Source organism: Taudactylus pleione, unplaced genomic scaffold, assembly GCF_031769625.1.
Source record: "Taudactylus pleione unplaced genomic scaffold, aTauple2 ptg000244l, whole genome shotgun sequence".
NCBI lineage: Eukaryota > Metazoa > Chordata > Amphibia > Anura > Myobatrachidae > Taudactylus > Taudactylus pleione.
In genome coordinates this window covers 7,318,417-7,344,747 of record NW_028284646.1, presented here as the reverse complement: position 1 = coordinate 7,344,747, position 26,331 = coordinate 7,318,417, and the positions used below count along the sequence as shown (strand labels likewise).

The window sequence follows — 26,331 nt, the reverse complement described above, 5'->3', positions numbered from 1 at the left end:
CAGTAGTGCCCCTTTTGCACAATGCCCACAGTAGTGACCCTTTTACACAATGCCCACAGTAGTGCCCCTATTACACAATGCCCACAGTAGCGGTGTTCTTTACACAATGCCCCCAGCAGTGGTGCCCCCTATGCAGTCCCCTTAGTAGTAGGGTCCCCTATGCAGTGCCCCCAGTAGAATGCCCCCCAGTAGAATGCCCCCCATTAGCAGGCCCCCCCAGTAGTATGCCCCCCATTAGCATGCCACCCAGTAGTATGCCCCCCTTTAGCAGGCCCCCCCAGTAGTATGCCCCCCATTAGCAGCCCCCCCAGTAGTATGGCCCCCCAGTAGTATGGCCCCCCCAGTAGTATGGCCCCCCCAGTAGTATGCCCCCCCAGTAGTAGGCTGCCCCCAGTAGCAGGCCCCCCTCAGTAGTAGGCTGCCCCAGTAGTAGCCCCCCCTGTAGTATGGCCCCCCCTGTAGTATGGCCCCCCCAGTAGTAGTAAGCCCCCCCAGTAGTATCCCCCCCAGTAGTAGTAAGCCCCCCCCAGTAGTATGGCCCCCCCAGTAGCAGGCCCCTCAGTAGTATGGCCCCCCCAGTAGCAGACCCCCCCAGTAGCAAACCCCCCCCAGTAGTATAGCCCCCCCAGTAGCAGGCCCCTCAGTAGTATGGACGCCCAGCGCCCAGTAGCAGACCCCCCCAGTAGCAGACCCCCCCAATAGTATAGCCCCCCCACAGTAGCAGGCCCCTCAATAGTATGGACCCCCAGTAGCAGACCCCCCCAGTAGTATAGCCCCCCCAGTAGCAGACCCCCCCAGTAGTATAGCCCCCCCCCCAGTAGCGCCCCCAGATCTTTGACAAGTAAAAAAAAAAAATAATAAAACTTACCTGATTCCCCGCTCCCGCGCCATCCGCTCTGCTGTCACACGCTGCAGAGGGAGCCGGAAGACGGAGCTCATGTGTGAGCTCCAGCCGGCTCCCTCCGTACAGCAGCCAATGAGAGTCTGTGTGACTCTCATTGGCTGCTGTGACAAACACACAGCTGCCGCTGGCAGCTGTGTGTCTGTGTCTGTGTAGGGCAGAGCGCACTGCGCTCTGCCCTACACGCGAGGAGACCTGATGTCGGATTCTCTAGTGAGAATCCGACATCAGGAGGCCGCCGTTTGGCCCCGAACGGGGATCCGAGTCAGGCGGTGAGCACCCGAACAGGGTTCGGGTGGACTCGGATCCCCAATGTTCGGAGCGGTTCGGATTCCACAGAATCCGAACCGCTCATCTCTAGTTTATACACACTGTTCATACTGTCACGCACATTGTCACAAACATGTACACATATATACAAACATACATACAGTCACACACACACAAATAGTCATATATTAATTCAGTTAATGTACATATAGTTAGTGTCACCTCTTCACCCTCTTACCTTACATCAGGGGAGTGGAACCTTTTTCCTGCCGAGGGCCATTTTGAAATATATAACATTATTTGTAGTCCCGATGCAGGCCACGCCCCCTCCATGTGATGTTACAAGGAGGCAGGTCACAATCACCGGTGATTACAGCAATCCCCAGAGCATCCTGAGGATGCTCCGGGGAGCTGTAAGGGCAGCGGTGTGATCATCTGAAGCATCCTAAGGATGCCCCTGGCGGCACTGCTGCATAGATTCTGGCTGCGGGGTGCCATTCTAGGCACCTTGCTAGCCAAATGAGACTAGCATAAAAAAGCTCAGAGGGCCAGACCAAATTCTTCCAGGGGCCTTATACGGCCCCTGGGCCTGAGGTTCCCCATCCCTGCCTTACATCATCACTTGGCACACTGTCTACAGCTTTTCCTGCCTCCTCCCCATCTCTCTTCTATTGCTGCTCCTGTTAGCACTGACTAGCTGCACACAGTCACAGTGCCCCCATGCTCAGTCTCCACCCGACCTCTCCTTTTTAATTTCTACAGCTTGCAGTATAATCAAACCTTGGGGGGCCTAAAAGAGGGGAACCTGGCGAAACTTGCACTATGTGGCGCTTCCCTTAATCCATCTCTGGATTAGATCATGCGACTGGCAAGATATCAGCTATCGTACTTCTGAATAGTCAAGCCATAAGATTGCATTAGTATCAGGACTTGCACATACCCCATGCTTGGTGCAAAAGATCCATCGGAACCAGGTGTCTGTTCTGCAACCACATGCTATGAACAAGCAAGGAAGTAGGCTTACATGTACATGACACTCCGACAAGACAGGTCAGTATTGTGCATCCACATAGCCATTGCCTAGAAATGCCAATTTCAGTGAAAAAGTGCTCTTCTGGTTGATGGATCAATCCATACACACTTTCAAACTCAATCTGTGTGCATATAGTATGCCTGCTCTGGTGCATTCGCCAATTTCTTTGTACAGTGGATGTGCAATATGCATTTCCATTTACAGTCGACTGAGAGAATCAGGCTCAGAGTGTTTATGTACATTAAACATCATCCTACGTGCATGCAAAGGTTTTCAGACAAGAGGTTCAGTAGCAGCAAATGTTATATATTGTCCAGTATTTAGCAATATATGTAGCTTACAGTTCTGCCAAAACCACATAGTATTTCAAAGTCTAACAGTTCTTAATTACAGGTTAGAGAAAGAAAGCTTATATAAATTTTATATAATCTTTTCCAAGGATCAGGGCAGGCAGCACAAAATTGTAGTCAAGAATGAAAGCCAAGGTTTAACGAATAAATTAATATATGAAACTAAATCCAGGAGCACAAGTAGTCAACTCTGTAGAAGAAACTATATCTCATTGCTTTTTAAGCACACAAGATGGAAGAGAAGAAAATTACTGTCTAGAGGGATGTGCCAAAGCCTCTCTACCTATTATATAATATGCAATGCAACTTGTTGCCATGGTAGTCACTTGACACTGAAAAATATGCAGAATTTTCAATCATTATTAGCAGTTTAAAGAAACAAACCAACAATGAAAATGTAATTATCAAGCTGCTTCTTACTGCCTGAAAACAAAATACGCTTTATTCTTTATGGGATTGCTGCTTAAATTAAACCTACGTAATAATTAGAGATATGCGCAGACCCGTGTTTTGGTTCAGGTTCTAAATCATCATCGTGTTTTGGTTTTGGCAAACCACCTTCAATTGTTTTGGTTCAGTTTTGGTTATGGATTTCTTTAAAAATGGATAAAAACTGCTAAAATCATGTCTCTTGGACCTGTTTTTGTTCCTATAGTATTATTAACATCAATAACATAGAATTTTCAATCATTTTGAACCCATCACAGCACCTAAAATCACAAGGGAGGAACTTAAATGCAATGCAAAATCTGCGAGATCCGATTTTCAGATCCAAAATTGGTGAGGAGACCCAAGTTGGGGCTCAATTCTATTCGGAACCCCAAAGTGATCCGAGCCTAGACTTGGTTCAACTCAGAAGCCCAAAGTTTGTGTGGGCTTGGTTTTCAGCAAAACTTAACAGCTCATCTGTAGTATTTATTAACTTATATTTTAATTAGAACTATAGTATACAAACCAAAAAATTTATTAAAAATATTTGAAATCTTTCAGTTATAACAAAACAGAGAAGTCAGTGGTTGCATTGTATCATGTTTTGTGACAAATATTCAAATGATGCAGCAGCACCAGAGCATTCTGTACAAGTGTTAATCAACACAGTTATACATCAATACATAATTATCTAAAATAACTATTATTACAACAACTATGCAACCCAATGCAGGGTGAAGGGTATTTAAGAGGTGAAGGGTGGGGTAGTGTGATTCACTATGGCTAGAAAAACAAGTAGTGATAAGTTGTGGCAGTAGAAAAGGTGTAGGGAGTAAATTAGCACTTCATGAAGCTTTATTTTTCTAAGCAGACAGACAAGATCAGAGTGTCTAGTAAGAAGATAGTCACTTGTGGCGGATAGGAGACAGGGGACCAAAGACTCGCTGGTGGCAGGGATAATTTTTGGAGGAGAGAGTGAAAAAAGATGGTCCTTCCCACAAATGGGTGGTCACAGGGTAGAATATGGAACTAAGCAAAATGTACGGTAGGGTCTGTTGAGAAATCCCGATCTTTGAAGCTGGACAAAGGTGCAGAAAATGTCCCCAGGCATGCAAAATGTTCCAGGAAGATGGATCCAAGTCGTGCAATCCAATCGTTGTATGTGTGTAGACACTTGGCAAATAAGGAGATAATTCAGTGGTCTCCTTGGTGGTCTACTAACGCGTTTCGCTGTATCAGCTAACAGCTTTTTCAAAGGTTTCTCAACAGACCCTACCGTACATTTTGGAGAACTCCAAGTGCAGCATACCATTGTATGTCAATAGGAGCATCCTCCTATCGGTTATAGGATCTGGTAACTATACCCTGGACACCCGAATACACACTAATTTGGTGTGGCACAATTTCACCCAGTGTCCTTGCTTTTGGACTTTATACATTCCCTAATCATCCAAATGACATTATTGTGCATTTTCCCCTAATATTTGGCATTATTAACAGGAAGTGTGTTGATGTGGTCTGTATCTCATGTATACATTGGTTTTTTCCATAGTCTACATTGATTTTAGTGTATAACTTTTTTATTAAAATGACCTATATGGTCTCTCTAATTTTATATCAATTGTGACAGTGTTTGTGTCAAGTTCATCAAAAAGTGCCACTTAATTTTGTTTATTGCTTGTTCCCATGGGAACGCCTACCGTTTGGGGGTGGCCCCACTGACATCACTAGTGATGTCAGTGGAGAGCTTACAGCTCAGACAGAGTCAAAAGCTCTCCGGGGCTTACGACAAGGGAGACCCTACCCTAGGGTCTCGTCGTAAGCCCCGATGGTCACGATGGTCTAGACCATCGCGACCATCACCTTAGGCGGTCGTAAGGCTGTGGGTGTTAACCCACAGCCTTACCACCGCAAAGGAGGACATCTTGAAAATTCAAGACGTCCTCCCTCATTCAGACCGACCGCACGCTATGTGCGACCGGCTCTGAATGAGGTCCACAGAGCCAAAGAATATTTACAGTAATTGGGGTGGGTAGCAGCAATAAGGATAGATTGAAGTGGGGAGTGGTGGATGAAAGGAAGTTGAAATAGGAGAAGGTTGCAGGAGGTTAGGCAGGAAGTGAATAGTGCATGCATAAGAGGTTTGGTGGTGTCCATTGTAAGACAATTTTTGATTTTATATTTGATTCAAGGCTGGTTGTATGGTTCTTACAAGTTCCTGAATCTTGAGAGTATATATTTGTGTATGTTACTTGCAGCTCTCTTTCACAAACATGTGTACTTAAATGATTAACAGTCCTTTAAAAGCTTTTTATTATTACTGTGTGGGTGTGCAATTCCAATTGTCATTATCTTTAATCTCTTGCAACACAGTGAAGCTGTCATTATCCTGAAATAAAGGTAAGTCCCATTTCCAGGAAATGTTCTATATAAATTGTAAAGTCAAATAAATTTACTTTCATTTTCTAAGATAATTTGTCAGCTTGGAGCATAGTAGTTTTTAATTGCAGTATATGATAGCAATTCAATTATTTGCGAGGTTCTGTAGTTGTGTTGCACATTATCTTTACATGCACAAAGTGGCAATTATGTTAATGAAAACATTGCTCACTTTTGTTTCCAATAATGATCGAAGATCTATGGTTGTAATTTATCATGAACCGGCAAGTAATCTAGTAGGTATTTTATTACATAATAGTTCCTACATACAGTATATGTATGTATGTCAGGCAGTTTATTGATTTTCTTAATCTCATTCAACCATGACACCTACTGTAAATAAGTATGTTCTTTACAAGAAGCATTAATATATAATTGACAAAAAAATTAAGGTTTATATTTGGCCTATCCCCTTCCCTTGCCTACATAACACCTATTAAAGATTTATTAATAGATGCAAGACTGTGATAAATAATGCAATTTAATAATTCTGCAGTTTATTTGTAATGTTTTTTTAAAAAGCCAGCATGAAATACAATTTGACATTTGTATAACTTGAACATGACTAGCCAATTCCCAAGTTTGCAGAGACTGGAAAATAAATAATCTAACTATACATTAAGGGGCACAAAATGTTGTGGGCACAATGCTCTATATAAAATATTATGAATGGACAATGATAAATATTTAAAACTCATTGGATTATTTTATCAATAAAAATATAATACATATATTTTTCTTTTTTTATGGCAATGCAGCTAATTAATATTGATAGTTGTACTGTTAATGACAAGCCAGTGCCTAAAATGTATAATTGAATTCCATTATCCATTCTGATCACATGATGTTAGACATATTTTGTTAATACACTATATTTTAGGTGTCCTAATTTTGGGTTTGGATCAGCAAGAACATTTGCAAGTGAAGAAGCTGGTTACCATATACTTCATACTTCATCTCACGTGCAAGATCACACTATGTTTTTATTTCTAGGAATTCCTATCTATGTTGAACATATTCTTGTGCCAATTAATATCTATTTGTAGTTTGAACATCTAAGAAAAAAATTGTCATCATGTTTAATACTATATGAATATTCTACTATTGTGAGATAAAACAAACTCTGTTTATACTTTTTACAATAAATGGTCTTGAACTGAAAATGATCAGTGAATGCTCTGCCTTTGAACATCACACAATAACCAAAACTGATCATATAACTACCTCTGTATTCAATGGCGAATCCAGACATGCCAACGGATGCGTCACTGCGAAATGCCAGAAACAGACTGTCCCCACTGCTTTCTAACCTTTCTGGTGCATGTGAGCCTTGAAAACTTCCAATTATAGGGCTGTTGGAGCTCTCTCCTTCATATATATGTAGAAAGTCATAACTGGGTTCCATGTTAAAACTAGGGAAAAAAAATAGTTATTCAGTGTTCTTTTCACTTAAAATGCATGTTACATTATATTATTGTTTTGTTTTATACAGGTTTTAATCTTAAAGAAGACATTTGTATGGTGAAAAATAATATTATTATTAATGGTAATTAAATTATACACGTATGACCATTTTGAATATTTTTTTTTCATAAACAGTTTTTTTTTTAAATATATATATATATATATATGTATATATATATATATTTTTTTTTTTTTTCATAAATAGTTTTTTTATTTTAATATATATATATATATATATATATATATTACAATTTAAATAAAAGTTCTACATTTACAGGGCAGTCCAAGCTTTTAACATCCAAATAACATCAGACATATCTAAAATGATATGCAATGCCCCAAATATTTTGCAATTATTACAGTTATAATAAATTCAGGCATGAAATAGTCTTTGAAATGATAAAACTGGTTGGTTGAATATTTTATCTTTAACAGTGATCTCAAATAATCGAAAAAGTGTGAATGCAATTTTATAATGCCAAAAATAAACAAGTAACAATATGGTTGCGATACAGTCTGCTATATAAATTGCTGATGGAAAAAGAACTGTCTTATTAAATTTATTGAAAATATGCTGAAGGAAACAAGAGCATGTATTAACTTTATGCTTTGTAATTTAAATAACTTAGTGAAGCATGCAATTAGATTGTATCTCATGGACAGTGCAGATAAGCATTAAATGTTAATAAAGAGAGAGACACAACAGGTCTGTTGGCTCTTGAATAAATTAATATTGTCCTAATTCTAAGAAGATGAAAACCAATTCTGCCAAAGTTCTCATTATTGTTCCCTTAAGCTGGTGTCGGGATAGGTATAGTAGACCCGAATTGGAACTTAACTACATTTGAGATATGATTTCATGGTTTATTAACATTTTCTTTGAAATTCAACTATTTTTTAATATTTGATCTTATGCATTTTGTTTATTTTTATTTAAATAAAAAAATTAAAAACACAATCTAGAAATATTTGCCATCCGCATTGCAAGATAATAATTAGTTATCTGTGCCTTTTAAAATAAAATAATACTGCACTATTGTATATAACATTTATAGTCAGAACAAAAAAGAATGTTAGCCAATGTTTTTGGTCAGTGAGACAAGAGATTGGAGCTTTGTACATTTTATGGGCAAAATAACAATCAAGGATTTGGAAAATACTATGTTGGGAGTTAGCAGTTGGATGAGTGCTGTGCACTTGGATCCTATAGTAATTCCACCAAATCTCCTGTTGATAACCCTGGCATGGGATAAAGGCACAAACTGCAAGATGACACAATTAATACCTGATTAAGCTGCTAGTTTTGTTCCAGTTCACCAGTAAAAATAGTATGCAGTACACTCAGCAATAACTAGAAGAATGTATAACACAAATAATTTGCTATCCTAGTGTAATTAATGTTTAGTTATCCTAAACATTAAAATGTAGAGTAGAAAGCGATCTCAATTTTTTTGTCATTGGCAATGATATAGCAGGATGATTTTATAATTAGTCCCTTCCTGCAATTATGCATTTATACAGTTACAGCCTGTTAAAAGTGGACATTGATCTAAAGAGGTGCTGCAAAAACATTCACGACAGTTTAACAAACATAGTATACAGTACTGTAAATGTATGGTTGCTGATTAAATATTATTTAAAAGGCTACTTCTTTGGAAGATGAAAACATTAAAAACAGTTGCATGGTCCAAATAATAAGATAGAGATATGGTACTTATACCAAATATTGACATTTTATGTCATGTGGGAAAACCATTATTGAAGTTATATATTTAATAGTCAGAGGAGTAAGCCTGAATTATACACTTGTCTGTGTCACTAAGATGATTACATAAGTTCATAGTGTACTTGTTCTCAGAGCCGTAACTACACATTTTTGTGTCCTGTGCCAGAAAGAGCAATGGTGCCCCCCCCCCCCATAACGCATGCCTGTGGTGTACAGGGATAGTGTACACCGCATGCATGCACCCAAGAATAATTGGTGTAACCACACTATAATACCCCCAATTCACATTATGCAACACAGTTGTGCCCCTTATTTACATTACACTACATAGTAATGTATGTTATACACATTATGCTATACAGTAGAAGTGCCCCTCACACATTATGTGCACACAGTAGTAATGCCCTTTACACATTATGACCACAGTAGTAATGCTCTATACACATTATGCATGCACAGTAGTAATTAACCTTACAAATTATGCGCACAGCAGTAATTAACCTTACACAATATGACCATGGTAGTAATTAACCTTACACAATATGACCACAGTAGTAATTAACCTTACACATTACACATTATGCACACAGTAGTAATGCTTCATACACATTATGCCACACAGTAGAAATCCACACCTTACACATTACCCTTCCCCCATCCCCCTCCTCTTGCTAGGGCTCTATCCTATATGCAGTTAGCATGCACCTGGTCAATAATAATAAAAGACCAGGCACAGAGACTGACGACTGTAATGTCTGTAGTGGAGTAGACTAAGGATGAAATCTGCCTGCCTGTCACTAGAAATTGGCGTGGGTGGCCAGTTCTGCCCAGGGCACACTGTGCTGTGTAACGGCACCGGCCACACTGCCCTAGTTACAGCCCTGCTTGTTCTGGTTGGAAGGAGTGCGCTCCAGGGCTGCCTTCTAACCATTATCTTCCAAGGTAAGCTGACTTGGCAGTCACTAGGACCTGTCTGGAGCTCACACAGAAAGGCCAAACCTCTGACTTGCACTACTGCACATGTGCAGTGTCTCCATGCTTCTTTCCTCCCTGGTGTTCCATGAGAATGAACAGACTCAGGAGATTCACCAGCTTCACAGCCACTACAGTGCCCAAAAACTACCTAAGCTCCAGGCTGATCATATACACCTGTGACATCCATGTGTCTTATGCTACATGTTGTTCAACATAATTCAATAAATCTTAGAGCTGGTTAAGCTATACCATGTGTGGACTATCACCATCACCATCACCAACAACTGCATTATATATTTTATACCACATGTACCTTGTCCAAGTATATTGTATCCTGGCATAGCAATCTGTCTGGAGGACTATTGTACTCAGCACATTTGCTGTATCTGGAACAAACCATTTTGAAAGGGTGCAATGGATGCAAATACATTTAGTGTTTTGCATGCAGGGTAAATACTAGCTGCTATTGCATGTAGGCCACAAATGCTGGGCAGATTGATTTCTACTTTGCAAGTTGGCTCTGAGTTTGGAAGCACCCCTTTCAAATCTATATCTCTCTGTACATTTTAAATCTGGCCCACTTGGCAGCGTAACATGGTTTTGCCAAGTTCAAAGTTACTTGCTCTTCTTGCCTTGCTGCAATATAATTACATGACTAATACAGAACCTTTTTTGCATATCTGTTTTAATAAAGATTTTTACATATAATATATATATATATATATATATATATATATATATACAAAGTGATAATTTCAGTTTTTGCCATACTATACCTTCTGTGACTTGTATGTATATAGCAGATGTTCCCATATGCAGTCTTCAAGGCTCCCCAACAGTTGACTATGGTACTAATTAAGTCACCTGTGCTCAAACATGGATATCTCTAAAAATATTGACTGTTGAAGAGCCATGAGGACCGCATTTGGGAACCTCTAGGTATATAGTTATGCCCTGTTATGTTCTGAAATTTAATTTTTCTAATAGTAGATTTTATCGTCTAGTTTGGTATGTCAAAGTTAACAGTTATAAAACATTTAAGTTCAAGTTTCCCACATAAATATGCCAGCCCAAATTCATTAAGAAGCAATCAAATATATGCAGCTCTCACAAATCACCTTAGATTCAAAAATCATTAGCCCTAAAAATGGGATGCTGTCAAAATGTCAATAATTCATAATGTCGACACAGCAATGTTAAAACTTATGTCGACATTGATAAATTGTCGACAATCAATGTGTCAACATTCTCAGAATGCCAACAGGTGAAATGCTGACATTGTCAGTATGTCTGCATTAGGGTTAGGGTTATTGGATGGGAAGGCTAGAGTTAGGCTGTGGGGAAGGCTAGGGTTTTACCTCAGGGGGGGATAACATTAGGGATAGGTCTTAGGGTTATGGATCGGGGAGAAATACTCACCGAAATACCAGAGTCTAATAGCTTTGACATGGAAATTACAGTCACATGATCACAGGGAACTAGAACTCGCGCTGGACATGCAGCAGCCATTTGAGCAGGTATGCCACTGCTGGGCCACCAGGGACAATATGTTGACATTCTAACTTGTCGACATTTCATCACTGTCTGTATGATGAAAGTTGACATGGTCAATGTTTACATCATGACCATGTTGATGTTCTCATGACGACATTATTATTATTATGCTTTATTTATATGCACCACAAGGGTCCACAGTGCCTTACAAAGTACATAAACAGAAACAGTATGAACAAAACAAGAAAAAAGTTACTTACAGTACAGAATATTGCAGGACATGGACATGGTTTATACACATTGCTGCATCAGCAGTCTTAATATCCAAATACAAAGCAGGGCTGCAGAACCTAAGGGATAGGTGCTGTTGTAGGCAGTGGGCAGGATATGATGGAATAAGTGAGGGAAGGCAAAGCACATGAGGAAAGGGAACCCTGCTTTTGAGAGCTTACAGTCTAAAGGTGAAGGCCAGAGGGGAGATATAGTGAGCAAGGAGCATGAAGCAGTAGGTTTGGATGAGAGCTAGAAGGCTTTTATAAAGAAGTGAAAAGTGAAAAGGAGAGGGTGAGAATTTCAGAGGAAAAGAGCAGCACGGACAAAGTCTTGGAGGCAAGAGTGGGAGGAAGTAATCAGTTTGGAGGAGTCAAAAATAACTCCAAGAGAGCACACTTGCGGGCTAGAGGAGATGGCGGTGCTGTCAATAGATAAAGAAATTGTGGGAGGTGAGATTAATTAGGAGGGTGGGATGATTATCAGTCTTAGACATGTTTCTGCTATTTCCTCCTGAATATGCTGGGACTTCCAGGAGGAAATGGCAGAGAGACATTTGGAGATATGAGTGAAGAGAGAGGGGGAGAGGTTAGGGGAGGAGAGATAGATCTGAGAGTCATCAGCATAGAGATGATATTGGAGGCCAAAAGAGCTGATGAGCTCACTTATAGAGGATATATAAAGGGAGAATAGGAAAGGTCCAAGAACAGAACAATGGGGGACACCTACTGGCAGAGCAAGTGAGGGAGAAGTGGAGTCATTAGAGGAAACAGAGAAAGAACAATCAGAGAGATAGGAGGACAGCTAGGAGAGGGCAGTATCACATTGACATGATGAATGACTGTTGACATATCATACCAAACCCCTAAAGGCTATACTTACTGTATACCTAAATAAAGATAATGTTGGATACTATTGAAAGTTTTAAAAAATTATGAGAGATAAAGTACCAGCCAAGCTGATGTTAAATGTCACTTTACAGGCTTGTGGGCCTGATTTAGCAGCCAACAGAATTGTGCGATCTACACAGATTGGGCAATTATTTGCCATTGCGCAAGCATATAAGTTGCATTGCAATGCATTGCAAATCACTTTGCAATTATGTATACACATAGGAATCATTTGCAAGGTGAATGTCATGTGGTCAGCGTTTGAGCGGAGGTAACAAGGGGTGGTTAACGCAGCATATCTGACCGATTAATTGCTGTCCGTGGGCTGCATAAATTAGCAATTGTGATTTCTGTCACAGCATGAGACCTTTATGTGTGCAAGGAGAGCTGCAGTATTTGAGACAGATCAGACTTGTCACAAAGGCCGTATGGATGTCTGATCTGTGTCAATGTTAAAAATGTTTACACAGGTACGCGATATCAGACACAGATGAGATGGCAGCAATCGGTGACCCTATGTCTGGGTAAGCTTTTCAACTATTAGCATATTTTCTCAGCTACGTTATGTGCAAATCTCATCTGTGATAGCATTAACGTCCTCTGCTGAATTAGGCCCTGTGTTTGAAAAATGACAGTTTGGAGTAGAGATGAGTGGTCTAGATTCCAACGAATCCAAACCACTCCGAACACTTGGGATCCAAGTGGCTGTGCTCTATATAAAGTGACTGTGTATAGGGGGCACGCTGCACGCTGCTTTATGCTGTGTTGATCTCTGCTATAAATTGTACTGTTTGGTGAGCTTTACCCTAGTGCCCTTTCTTCATGTGCCACTATAAGCCCTATGATCCACTCAGTTTAACCCGAGCTGCAAGTTTAAAAACATAAAAAGAAAATATATTGTAGTTCTGTTGTTTGTACTGTTTGGTGCGCTTTATCATAGTGCACTTTCTTAACGTGCCTCTATAAGTCCAGTGATATACGTAGTTTGAGGTTAATTATACTCTAGGAACAAAAAAGGCCCAAATTATGTGATTTTTAGATTTTTTTGTAAATTTAAAAAAAAAATGCAAATCCAAATCCAAAACCAGTGACGGAGGTTTGGCACATCCCAATCAGAGCCAAATACAAATCCAGAAAAAATGGTCCTGCGCGCATCTCTAGTTAGGAGGAGATTAGTTGGTACTTTATATTTCACAATTTTATCTCTCTCCAAGCTTTCATTAATACCCCCACAATTATGCTTTCATTACATAATCTATTCTTTACCAGAAGCTAAGAATGTATCCACTATGCAGACTTTTACATGATCAACTGTTTATCCTGCTCAATTGATCTTACATGGCCAGCAAAATAATTGATTGTTAGACATTGACTATTGCCCACTCCAGATCTGTACCAGTTATGTTTAATTTAGAAATTAAAGCACATGTTGTACTAAACACTGGCTGTAGAACTCATCTGTTCAACATTTACTTTACCCTATAAGTGATAGCTTCTGTATATGAGTTGTATGTAGGACAAATGTAAAAGGATACGTTTCTACCATATTTTCCTAATCAATATAATCCTGATGATGTAATACTGCATCTGTAATTCCATTAGGAGGTAGTGGGACCAATTCTGAGTAAGTAGAGGTTACATTTATGTAGATTCTGGTAGCAATAAAAGGAAGAAACACAAGTAAACAGAAACATATACAATATATATATATACAGTCAGGTGCATAAATATTGGGACATTGACAGACTTTTCATATTTTGGCCTCTATTCACCACCACAATGGCTTTGAAATGAAACAAACAAGATGTGCTTTAACTGCAGACTTTCACATTTAATTTGAGGGTGATTACATCCAAATTAGGTGAACGGTGTAGGAATTACAACGGTTTCTATATGTGACTCCCACTTTTTAAGGGACCAAAAGTAATGGGACAAACGAAACAATCCTAAATCTAACTTTCACTTTTTAATACTTTGTTGCAAATCCTTTGCAGGCAATTACAGCCTGAAGTCTGGAACGCATAGTCATCACCAGACGCTGGATTTCATCCCTGGTGATGCTCTGCCAGGCCTCTACTGCAAATGTCTTCAGTTCCTGCTTGTTCTTGGGGCATTTTCCCTTCAGTTTTGTCTTCATCAAGTGAAATGCATGCTCAATCAGATTCAGGTCAGGGGATTGACTTGGCCATTGCATAACATTCCACTTTTTAGCCTTAAAAAACTCTTTGGCTGCTTTTGCAGTATGCTTCAGGTCATTGTCCATCTGCACTGTGAAGTGCCGTCCAATGAGTTCTGAAGCATTTGACTGAATATGAGCATATAATATTGCCCGAAACACTTCAGAATTCATTCTGCTGCTTTTGTCAGCAGTCACATCATCAATAAATACAAGGGAACCAGTTCCATTGGCAGCCATACATGCCCACGCCATGACACTACCACCACCATGTTTCACTGATGAGGTGGTATGTTTTGGATCATGAGCAGTTACTTTCCTTCTCCATACTCTTCTCTTCCCATCACTCTGGTACAAGTTGATCTTTGTCTCATCTGTCCATAGGATGTTGTTCCAGAACTGTAATGGCTTTTTTAGATGTTGTTTGGCAAACTCTAATCTGGTCTTCCTGTTTTTGTGGCTCACAATGGTTTACATCTTGTGGTGAACCCTCTATATTCACTCTTGTGAACTCTTCTCTTCATTGTTGACTTTGACACATATACACCTACCTCCTGGAGAGTGTTCTTGATTTGGCCAATTGTTGTGAAGGGGTTTTTCTTCACCAGGGAAATAATTCTTCTGTCATCCACCACAGTTGTTTTCCATGGTCTTCCGGGTCTTTTGGTGTTGCTGAGCTCTCCGATGCGTTCCAAACAGTTGATTTGGCCACACCTAATGTTTTTGCTATCTCTCTGATGGGTTTGTTTTGATTTTTCAGCCTAATGATGGCTTGCTTCACTGATAGTGACAGCTCTTTGGATCTCATATTGAGAGTCGACAGCAACTGATTCCAAATGCAAATGTCACACCTAGAATCAACTCCAGACCTTTACCTTTTAATTGATAATGAAATAACAAGGGAATAGCCCACACCTGTCCATGAAATAGCTTTTGAGTTGATAGTCCCATTACTTTTGGCCCCTTAAAAAGTGGGAGGCACATATAAAAACCATTGTAATTCCTACACCGTTCACCTGATTTGGATGTAATTACCCTCAAATAAAATCTGAAAGTCTGCAGTTAAAGCAAAGTTTGTTTCATCTCAAAGCCATTGTGGTGGTGAATAGAGGCCAGAATATGAAAATTCTGTCAATATCCCAATATTTATGCACCTGACTGTGTATATATATATATATATATATATATATATATACTTTATCTAATCCTCCTTATATACTTTATATAATCCTCATTTGAAATGAATGCATATATATATATATATATATATAAAAATAAATGCCCTTATTTTGCGCTATGATATAAATGCTGCACCTCAAGTGGAACCCCTGTTAGTGGGGACAAATAATTCTATTAGTACAAAAAATACTTAGAGGGCCAAACCACTTAAATGTCTATCTAAAACATCAATTAAAAAAGGTAGGATTTCAGACGTTCAGAATCCACACCAATAAAATGTCCGATAAAATTTCTTTATAGGAAAATTTAATTCATGATGAATAACTTTTTCTCTTTAATGGATTGGACTATCCCAGGATCAAGCTTGATCCTGGGATCAGAGCACATCACAGTTTGTGAAGCCTCTTCAACTGATTAGTCCATCTTAGGGACAGTACTTTGCCAGTTTTCTACCGGATCATGAGCATTTTCCAAATTTGATATATATATGCCCCTGATGAAGTCCTAACAGATGAAATGTGTTGGGCTGTGAAGTAATTCATTTATCAGAAGGTAGAAACCTGCCTATTAAGATTCTGGCCCTGTATGGGATAACAGCAGGATATACATTGTCTTCTGTTAAAATCATTGAAGAAATTGTGTAAGCAGTTTTTATGTATAACATTTTTTATATTTCAAATTGACAACAAATTTTAATAAATTAATTGTTTATCATATCTAACAATGGGCCATTGGGCCATTTTTTGGGTGTCTTTTTTTTGGTGTGAGTCTTTTTTAGAAAGATTAATTTGGAGCCTGTGGAATCTACTATCATCTACACTGAAGTTGGTCCAATCCATTAAAGAGAAAAAGTGATTCGTTGTAAATTCAATTTTCCTATATAGGAATCTTATCGGATATTTTATTGGTGTGGATCCTGAACATCTGAAATCCTCTCTTTTTCAATTGATGTTTTAAAAAGACATTTAAGTGGTTTGTGCCCTCTAGGTATTTTTTGTATATATATATATATATATATATATATATATAAAAAGAAAATAATTTGTGACTTTATGCTATACTACTGCAGTTAACCAACAAAAATCTGCATAAACATTCCAAAATTGGTGCATGAGAGGTGTTTCTTAAAGTGAACAATTCGCATCTTCTAGTAGGGGTGAGATATATATACAAGTGGTCATTGTTTTATTAGGAAGTTTTAAAGTGAATTATCAGTAAAAGTATATTAACGTATTATATGCATTTTTATGTTGTGATTCACTTGTTGTAAGTCTAAATGTATTTTTAGGACAATAATTTATAAAGTCATTTTTATTCCATAAACTGGCACCTTGCTTATTCTTTCTACCATATCTAATTATAGGTGTAAGAATAAAAAGATTATTCATTTGATCTGAAATTCAGTTTTAAGGTTAAGAGCGCAAAACTATTGTTTGTAAAATTTAATGTTGGTTTATTAGAGCTGGCACAAGCTCCTTTTTGTTTTGCTGTTAGTTGTTATATTTTTTTCATTCAATTAATTAGCGCCTCCCCCTTAGTGCCCAAGCCTAACCCCCCAGTGGTGTCTAACCCTAACCCCCCCTTCCCGCAGCCTAACCCTAACCTCCCCCCTCCCACAGTCTAACCCTAACCCATCCAGGGTGCCTAAACTTACCCTTCCCCAACCAACTCCCCCCCTCGTGGCTAACAGCTAAGGGCACCCGCTGTACTTACAATCAAGATGCCGGCTGTCAGGTTCCCAGCATCGGCATCTCAACTAATGTCAGAATTCCGGCGCCCATCTTCTATCCACAGTTTGGGATTCCGGCACCAGGATTTCATCAGCTGACATCCCGATCATAGGTTTTTTAACTACATCCCCGGTATGTATATATACCCATAATGCATATATGTGAATAAAGCTTATTCACTGATTCAAGTGAGAGCTGGTTCTTCCTTATCTACCGTATTTGGATGGGGTGAGTGTCTCTAAGGATTATTGGCCTGATTCAGAGCCGCTCGCAATTAGTGCTCTCTCGTTCAGAAAAAGGGGGTGGCTATTCAAATGAACCGTATGCTCTTTGCGGTCTGTTGCCGCCTCCATGTCTGAATGAGCGAGCAAAACATACGCTAGTTTATTTGATAAAAACGCCCCCTGGCCGCTCGCATCATACGTCATGTCCGCTATTAATTTGATTAATAGAGTACATCGAACAGCGTATGAACTGCTCGCTATTCTTGTGGTTGGTTTTTCCTACCACAGTATTGCGAGCAGTTCTGGCTATAAAACAACCAAGTGATGTGGTCAATGACGCTGCTTTGTTAATTATGCACACCCATAAAATGCCCGCTTTCACCTTTAAGCACGCCTGTGTTCTGATCTCCACTCCCTGTTTTCAAGCACCTTCCCCTGTTACCACTCACATATGCCTCATTCTGTCACTCAAAATAGCAGGCACTCGCTATATAGCGAACAAACGACTTTCGGCCACACTGACTGGTTCGCTCATGCGTACTGAAAACTGTGCGCATGCGCAGATGTGCAAATATCGCTCGGAACGAGTGTACTGCTGCTTATGAGTGGCTCTGAATCAGGCCCAATGTTTGAACCGTGCACCATGCTGTTTTGCATATGATGTAGTGCTTCCTCATACCCCATTTACACACACACACACACACACGTTTTATATACATATATATATATATATATATATATATATATATATATATAGTATTATTAGCCCACTTCAATTTCAGCACCTGATTTTAAAATAAGGGTGTGCATGATTATTTCCCAGGAAAACATGTAGTGAAATATAAAAATATAAGACTCCTTTTCTTCTGTTCTTTTTTTAAACCATTAAGTCTAATCGTTTTCTCTCTTTAAGTTGACTTAATTCTTTACAAATAAGTAGTAATATTTTAACACTTGAAAAAATGGCAGGTACAGTGGGCCTAATTCAGAGAAGGACAGTTTTGCAGAGCCGCACACAAGCGGCTGAGCAAATCTGACCATCTATAATGCATATGAAGAAGTAGGTGTCAGACACCCCCTTGCTGCATTTGCGAATCTAGCACTGTGGCAGACATCGCAGGCTGGGATCACCATCTCAACCATCGAGACCGGTTGCTTCTTTGGTCAGGCTTCTTTGGTCAGACTGCGGGAGATGATGGCCAGCATCCGCCAGCGCAAACCCTGGCCTCATCGCTCCTGGAAAATGGGGGTGACATGCCCCCGTATCTGGGAACAGTGATCAACCACACTCACCGCTCCACCCCACAAATGCCTCAGCATGTCAATCATGCTGTGGCTTGGAGAGGTCTGAGAGCGTAATCGCAGGACCCATTCTGAACATATGCAGAATGGGTCCTGCGCAGGTGCAGTCCCAGAAACATCAAAGATGTACATTCATCATCTGATGAACCTACATCTCTGAATCAGACCCAGTGTCTCTAGTTTTGTGAACTCTATAACATCCATAAATATGATTAATAATGTTTAAATATTTAATATTATATCTAAGACTGCACTTTTGAAGATAACAGCATTTTCCAATGATCAAACTAATATTGTTAATGACCACTTTGATGGGGTCACTGGAATATAACAGGTATGACTAATATGTCTAATATGAAGAATTTTTCCCATAGGTAGCCTAAGTTGACCACCATCCCATTCGTATATAATAGAACTTATTTATGATTTATTAGCAAGGCTAGCCACTTTAAAAGGATATCAGACAAATAACAATTATAAAACATTGATAATTAAAATATTGTTAGCTATTATTTACTGAACATTTAAATAAAACTGCTGGCATGTGGATATTTTACCTGATTCATTTTGACATTTTTGATAGCTGGTTGAGTTGTAATTTTTCCTTTTATACATCCGTCTTCTTAGACTATCTCATATTCATAATGAGGAATAACTAATTTACTTTAACACATTTATGTTTGGAGGTACTTGCCTACTCAATCCACTGATAGATCAATCCAGGAGTAATGAATTGCTTCCTCTCTAATTTGTTGACGGATTTACTTCATGGGTATAGAATGCAGCTAATTTAGTGCTACAACTGTACAGTCTTTGTGCAACAAACTGATGCAGATCTAGGAAACTAGTCAATTCGCTGGAGCACAACATGGACAGTCACTCTAACAGTATTTCATGCTTGCAGCGGCTGATTGTGATACTTGACTCTCAGGAGCATCAGAACAACACACTAATATGAAAATTAACAACTTTTTGTACAGAATACATTTTTCAAAAAGACCAAATCAAGACACTTGTAGTTTATCAATGAGTTTTGTATCCATATTCATTTACTCATATTCATAAGCTATACTTAAAAATGCAAAACATATCAATACTATATAAGTGATTAGCTTTGACATACCAATAAGTACATTAACTCCAAATGGTCTTTACCACAATAATACTGATAATTTGTTAAGGTTAGTTAGTCCTGTTTCAAAAGACAAAAAAAGTATTTATGTAATATTTCTCAAGAAAACTAAAGTTTTTCAGAAAAAAATAGTGTATACAGTCTTCCTTTAATTTTTGTATAAATCACATCTGTATCGTGGTATAGGAAATTGTACTTCAATATATTTAGACTAGAAACTTGCTTTGTATTTGTGTTAAACACATTTTATGGGTTCACATATTGTTTATATTTGGCACCTAAATAATGCTGAAAAGCTAAGCAATGTGTTTGTTATTCTATCAGTAGTCTGCATTTATGGTGTAGATACTGGTTATATGCTCTGGGGCTTAGTTAGAAAATGTAATTAGGAGCCCAATGAGGTGACAAATTATCTAATTTTTAGATTTGACATTATAAACCTGTTACAAGGCTTTGTATTTTCTATATAACGTGTACCTTTTGAATATCAAGGCAATGACAAAGTCTGGATTTACTTTTATTCTCCAGTCACACTCTTTTCCAGGAGGATAAGGCTGAGGGTAGTTTGGTGATAAAATAACACCCGCTGGGCCTGTCAAGTTTCCACCACATACAGCTGTCATAACAAGACAAAAGGAAAAATCAGCAGGATGTTAATCCAAGTACTGTACAGTAGAACAGAACTTCCATGACAATAACAATTAAACTGTTTGATATGAAGTATGCACTGCTTAACAATCATCATAGTGTGCAAAGTATTCAGTGATGTCCTCGTCATTATATCATTGTAAGGCTGTGAAAAACTGCTCCCTTTGAGGGTAAATACAGATGTGTCCTTTGAGAATCCTTTTGACTTGACATACATTAACTAAGAGAGTGACTGTGAGTTATAATGAGTTATATGCTAATAAAAACAATTTGTGACAAGGTATCACAACATATGATAGGGTGTCATGAGTTGTGATACCTTGTCACATAATGTTTAACATATCACACAAAGCCATGCATATATATGGCTAGAAGAATAGTTAAACAAGGGCACTTTTTAAAAATACATTTAAAACATTTAACCTCAATTACAGATTTATTGTTTGACAATATGTAAATTATATATTTATATTTTTATTGATACAACTCAAACTGATAACATATGTAGAATCTACTTAGCATACTGAGCATTGTACTTGTACTTAATGTTTTATGTATTTTATATTTTGCTATATAGTCTTTATTATATTAAGTTATAAAAAGTTCTAAACAGAATTGCTAATTAAAACTACATTTTACGATAATCTTACTGATACAAATTGTACGCATAAAACTTTTGGGCTGGCATAACTATTTACAGATAATACTTTCTGTACCATCTAAATATGATAAATACACACATACAAACTCATAAAAGTATTTTGAAATTCAAGCGATTATATAGTAAATAATATACAATACTGTACCTATACAAGTTGGTGGGTCTGGCTGCCAAAAAAATCTATTATTTAGCTGCACGCATGTACTTTTAGCTTGTCCTTGTAGTTGATAGCCAGGGTCACACTGAAAATTTATTGTGTCTCCAGGATCCCTGCTGTCTCCATATCTGGTACCATTTTGGGGAACTCCAGGATCATTACATGTTGATGCAACTGAGGCTGTAGGGAATGATTACAATTATAACAGTCAAAATACTTTTCATGATACTTTACAAGATTTGTACTCATAAGCAAACAATGATTAATTAATGACTTTAAAAGTGTATGGCTATTGCCACATAAAGGTAATAGTACAATTTTTCAATTAACATCTTCCTATTCTTCTTTTTTGTACATTATTGTTTTTACTGTTTATGCTGCTGACTTATGTTACTGTATATATGAAACTTTGATATAAAGAGTTTTATTAAAACAGGAACCAAGTCATGGGATTTTCTATTTATACATATATTGCTATATATTTTTCTTCATGAAATAGAAGTCATACAGTAAATATTACAACTGTAACATTAGGGAACAAATTACTATCCAAGTCACTGATGTGATTTAATCCTATTGTCCATGGCTGGGATTTTCTTTTTTGTAAATTTCAGCTGTGAAATATAGTGGCCATTAAGAGACAGAGGTTATTGCTGTAGTGAATTCCACCACTAAGTGGGGAATCAATCAATAGATGAATTTTGATAATCATCGCTTTTGGACTATTTTACTATCACCGAATTTGCCCATGCAAAGCAGCTAAGAAATCACTGCCAAACCAACATTTTCAAACTTGACCATCCACAAATCTTTATCTAACTTTTTCTGTTAAATATATACATGGTGCCATGAAACATTAACCTGTGATTGCAGAAACTACAGTTCCACCTGACTTTAAAAATATTTAAAAAGGAGGTGAAAGACCACTGCTGATTGATTGCTCATTTATACACCAAGCTGACAGGCCAATTCTTCTTAAATTATGGAACAGCCATTGCATTGTCTGATTGCTTTACTTAACCCATTGGCCTACATTGGTTCAAGAAAGAAGATCAAGATAGGCCCCACTACAGTACAGATTTAGAGGCAATTATTATTATTATTGTTATTGTTGTTATTATTGTTAATAATAACAACAATTATTAATTATTATTATTATTATTATTATTATTATTATTACCTTATAAAGGGTCCACGTATTTTATTTAATTAATGAAGGGGCAGATTTATAACACAAGTTATTACAGGACCCATATATAATGAAACTAAAGTAATGGCCCACAGATATGATTCGACTTAACTACAGGACACATGTATGCTTATTATTAGGAGGCACAGATACAAATAAAATAAAAAAGTGGGCATGGATGTGGATTAAATAAAATGAAAGTCAAAGGACACATGTGATTTAAATAAAAAAAGTGGTCAAATATATTTATTTTTATTAGGAAGAGGGCACATAGTTTTATTTTATATATTAAGCAGCACACATTTCTGTTTAAGGGTTAAAATTCTCTGGTAATGTTCAGTGTGTTTTACTGCCAGTAAAACCACCCTTTGATAAGTGTAATGTAAAATCTGCTTCATCTACAAGTCATTATCTTAGATAAATAATTAAGTCCCTACTAATTTTAAGGGCTCCATATTTATTAGTATAATGGAGACCTGCAATGATGTAAATAAATAGTATATGCAGATGAGTGCTGTGTGGTTGGTGGAAGTTATCCCCTGCCAACCACTTCTGCCCCAGAAGTTTCCTCGATGGCTATATTGTGTTTTAGATGCTCTAAGTAAAAGTCAAATTTCTGCAGAACTTTGGCATCCTATTTTTTTTTAAATACATTAATTATTCTACTTAGCTAAACATTAAGGTTCACTTTAGTGATTGAAACCTGTTAGAGTTCTGTTTCTTTAAAATTTAAATGTGGCACCCAGTTAATATATTCCAAGGCAGCCTGTTAATTCTAATGTATGTCATGCCATTATCTCAAGCACACATAAAACTAAGTGAAAGTCAGTCAACTCTCCAGATTCTCCTTGGTTAAATCCAATATATAGCCTTTCACCCATGTCAAAGTTTATCTGTATTACTGTAAACACATCTGCCAGTGCCTGTCAAAAAAATACCTCACTTCTTGAAAACACCAGGTCAGAAGTGCATTCCAATAGAACTGTAATTTGTTTCATTTCATACTGTCATCCTAACACATACTTTTATCAGACAGTCATATTGGCTTCACCTTAGAATTATAGTTGATAAGAAGACATTTTATTCTTATGCTAATCATACCAGGATACTTGATTGTAACTTTGCTAATTGATATTGAGTACTTTTGATTTGACCCTGAACTTTTATTGCTACCTGCATTGAGTTTACAAGGAATTCAAAATAAATTAAATTTCTATCAATATTTGACTAGCCATAATAATATTATAAGTGTTATAGAATATTCCAATATACTATAACAGACACTACTTACTGCATTTGCTCAGCTGTTGCGTATGTAAGTAAACAACATACACTGTATATAATATTTATCAAATTACTATTTTATTGCATATAATAAGTGTGCATTTATTAATGATGTCAACAAATAATGGGGGCAATTCAATTCAGTGCAATGCTGAATAGCCTCTGGAAGGAGTTCCCAGAGTTATTAAATTCTGTGTGCTCTTAAGTCCAACTACAGGATTTCTGCTTGCACTCTCCTGACTTAAGTGCCAGCTGCAATGCTGTTTTCTGGCTTAGCAGGGTGCTAACAGCCTCGCGGCTGGCACTTTAGTCAGAGAATGCCATTTACCACAACCAAACACCCAGCTCAAGCTGTTTTAATTGGTATTCTCTGACTTAAGTGGCTCTAGTCAGTCTTAACAGCACACTGAATTGAATAACTCAGGAAACTCCTTCCCAGGGCTATACAGCATTGTGCTGAATTGAATCGCCCCCAATGTACAGTATATATGAAATCATATTGTATTTGAATATGTTTAATATTTAAAAAGGCAAATAATACACAGCAAGTATAATGCAATATGAATAATTTTATTTTGTGATGAATTATCATAACCCTGAATTGGTTTTATTAGCATTAATGTATAAAGAAAAATAATTACAAACCAATGCATTGGGCCGAATTAAATTATTCTCAAAAGTTTACCACATGAGGAAAAGGGTTCTAGCCTCGAGCTTTAACACCCAGAGATATTCAATTAGAAGCCCTCCCCCCCCCCTGATAAATCTGTGGCTAATGCGCATCAACCCATAGATTTCAAAATAAGTACCTCGAGCCATGGGTTAATGTGTTTATGGTGGCTGTGATGAGAGCAAAAAGCTTTTGTTCAAGTTTCAGGAGTAGATGAACAGAAATCTGTGTTAAGTGCAGCTTGCAGGCTTATCGTGGGTTGCCACAGGCTGTAATTGAATAGCCTTGGGCACTGCATTGTGACTAATCCTCACTTGGAGGATAATTAAATTTAGCCCAGTGTGTATTAAAATGTATTTTTATTAAATGTATTCTGTTATAGAAATCTTACTATATTTCTCTTGGAAGACAAAAAATATGTCATCATAGTGGAGCATTTTTTGTACCCCAATTTATTAGCTGGGATGTAGTCGGCATCCCAATGGTCAGGATGCTGGTGGTCAGAATCCTGGTGTCAAAATCTCAACAGCATTCTGAATCCCGGCTCCAGAATCCCGACCGCTGACATCCCAGTGGTTAGTATTAGGCTTTGGGGAGGGTTAGGGTTAGGCTGTGGGATGGGAAAGGTTAGAATTAGGCAGTGGGGGGTTAGAGGTAGGCTGCGGGAGGAGGGGGTTAGGGTTAGACTGTGGGTAAAATTGGTTTGGGTTATGGGAACGGTTGGGGTAAGGGTATGATTAGTTACATAAATCTGTTGGGATTCTGACTGTTGGGACACCGCTAATGGTATTCTGAGCATTGGCATCCTGACCAGAAGGATCCCCTACCCAACCCGAGTAGCTGCCCTTGTGAAAAACTGATGGAAGCCAGCAGGGAAGACCATTTTACAATGAGAGATGGTGAGATGGAGACAGATGAAGAGAGAGTGTGTTTGTGTTTGTGTGTAGAGAGAGAGAGATAGAGAGAAAGAAATAACACATTAAAAAACACCCATTCAATGTCCGGTGCAACAGCTATGTATTATAAATATTTAATTTTAATGAGAAGATAAAAGAAAATGAGCAAAACTTAACAATATGCAATTAAAAACTATCAAAACACAGAAACTAGTGGACTTGCATACTCTTCCTGTGGCTATTTATTTACATTAATTAATAATTTCACAATTTCAGTAGAAAATGTTACCATAACTGTGAGGTCCCTCCGATAAGACTGCAATCCTTTTAATATTAGTATTTGAAGGAACTGAGGTTCCATAAAAGTTGCTTGATTTGGAATGGGCCCCAAGCAGACTCTTATGTCGACCTTACCTTCTACTAAGGTAAACGCACTGAGGTAGCTTAGAAAAGCCATGAAACAGACTAGTGAGTAAGCATAAGAAAGTATCCTAGAAATGTTATTTTGAACTGTTGCAGGCATACTATAGTATATACACAATATTTCTTTATCAACCGTGATTTTGTGTATTACTTGGTTAAAACTAACTTACAGATATGATTGTTTATTCTAGTTCTGGAAAGTTATCAAGGGGATTATACTTCATAGGAATGTGGGAAAATAAAACAATATAAGAAAGCATATGAAAGAGGTCTACAGAAATGCAGAAACAAGACATTTAGGGCCTGATGCAGTACGAACTGCAATATAGCATACTCACACAGTTTCACTATGAATGTATGCTAATCCATAGCGATCACAATGCCTCCACAGCACTACATAAGTATGCCTACTTCACCTA

At 37.9% G+C, this 26,331-nt stretch overlaps 1 protein-coding gene across 1 annotated transcript in view; it reads right to left on the bottom strand.

Moving 5' to 3' along the window:
• Positions 1–26,331, bottom strand: part of CSMD1 (CUB and Sushi multiple domains 1) — a 1,974,400-nt gene that overhangs the window by 379,041 nt on the left and 1,569,028 nt on the right. Inside the window, exons 27-29 of the mRNA XM_088479751.1 lie at positions 21,439–21,630; positions 20,462–20,600; positions 6,647–6,834 (exon numbers count right to left, since the gene is read on the bottom strand). Coding sequence (XP_088335877.1) covers positions 6,647–6,834; positions 20,462–20,600; positions 21,439–21,630 — 519 coding nt within the window. The remainder of the gene's footprint in view (positions 1–6,646; positions 6,835–20,461; positions 20,601–21,438; positions 21,631–26,331) is intronic.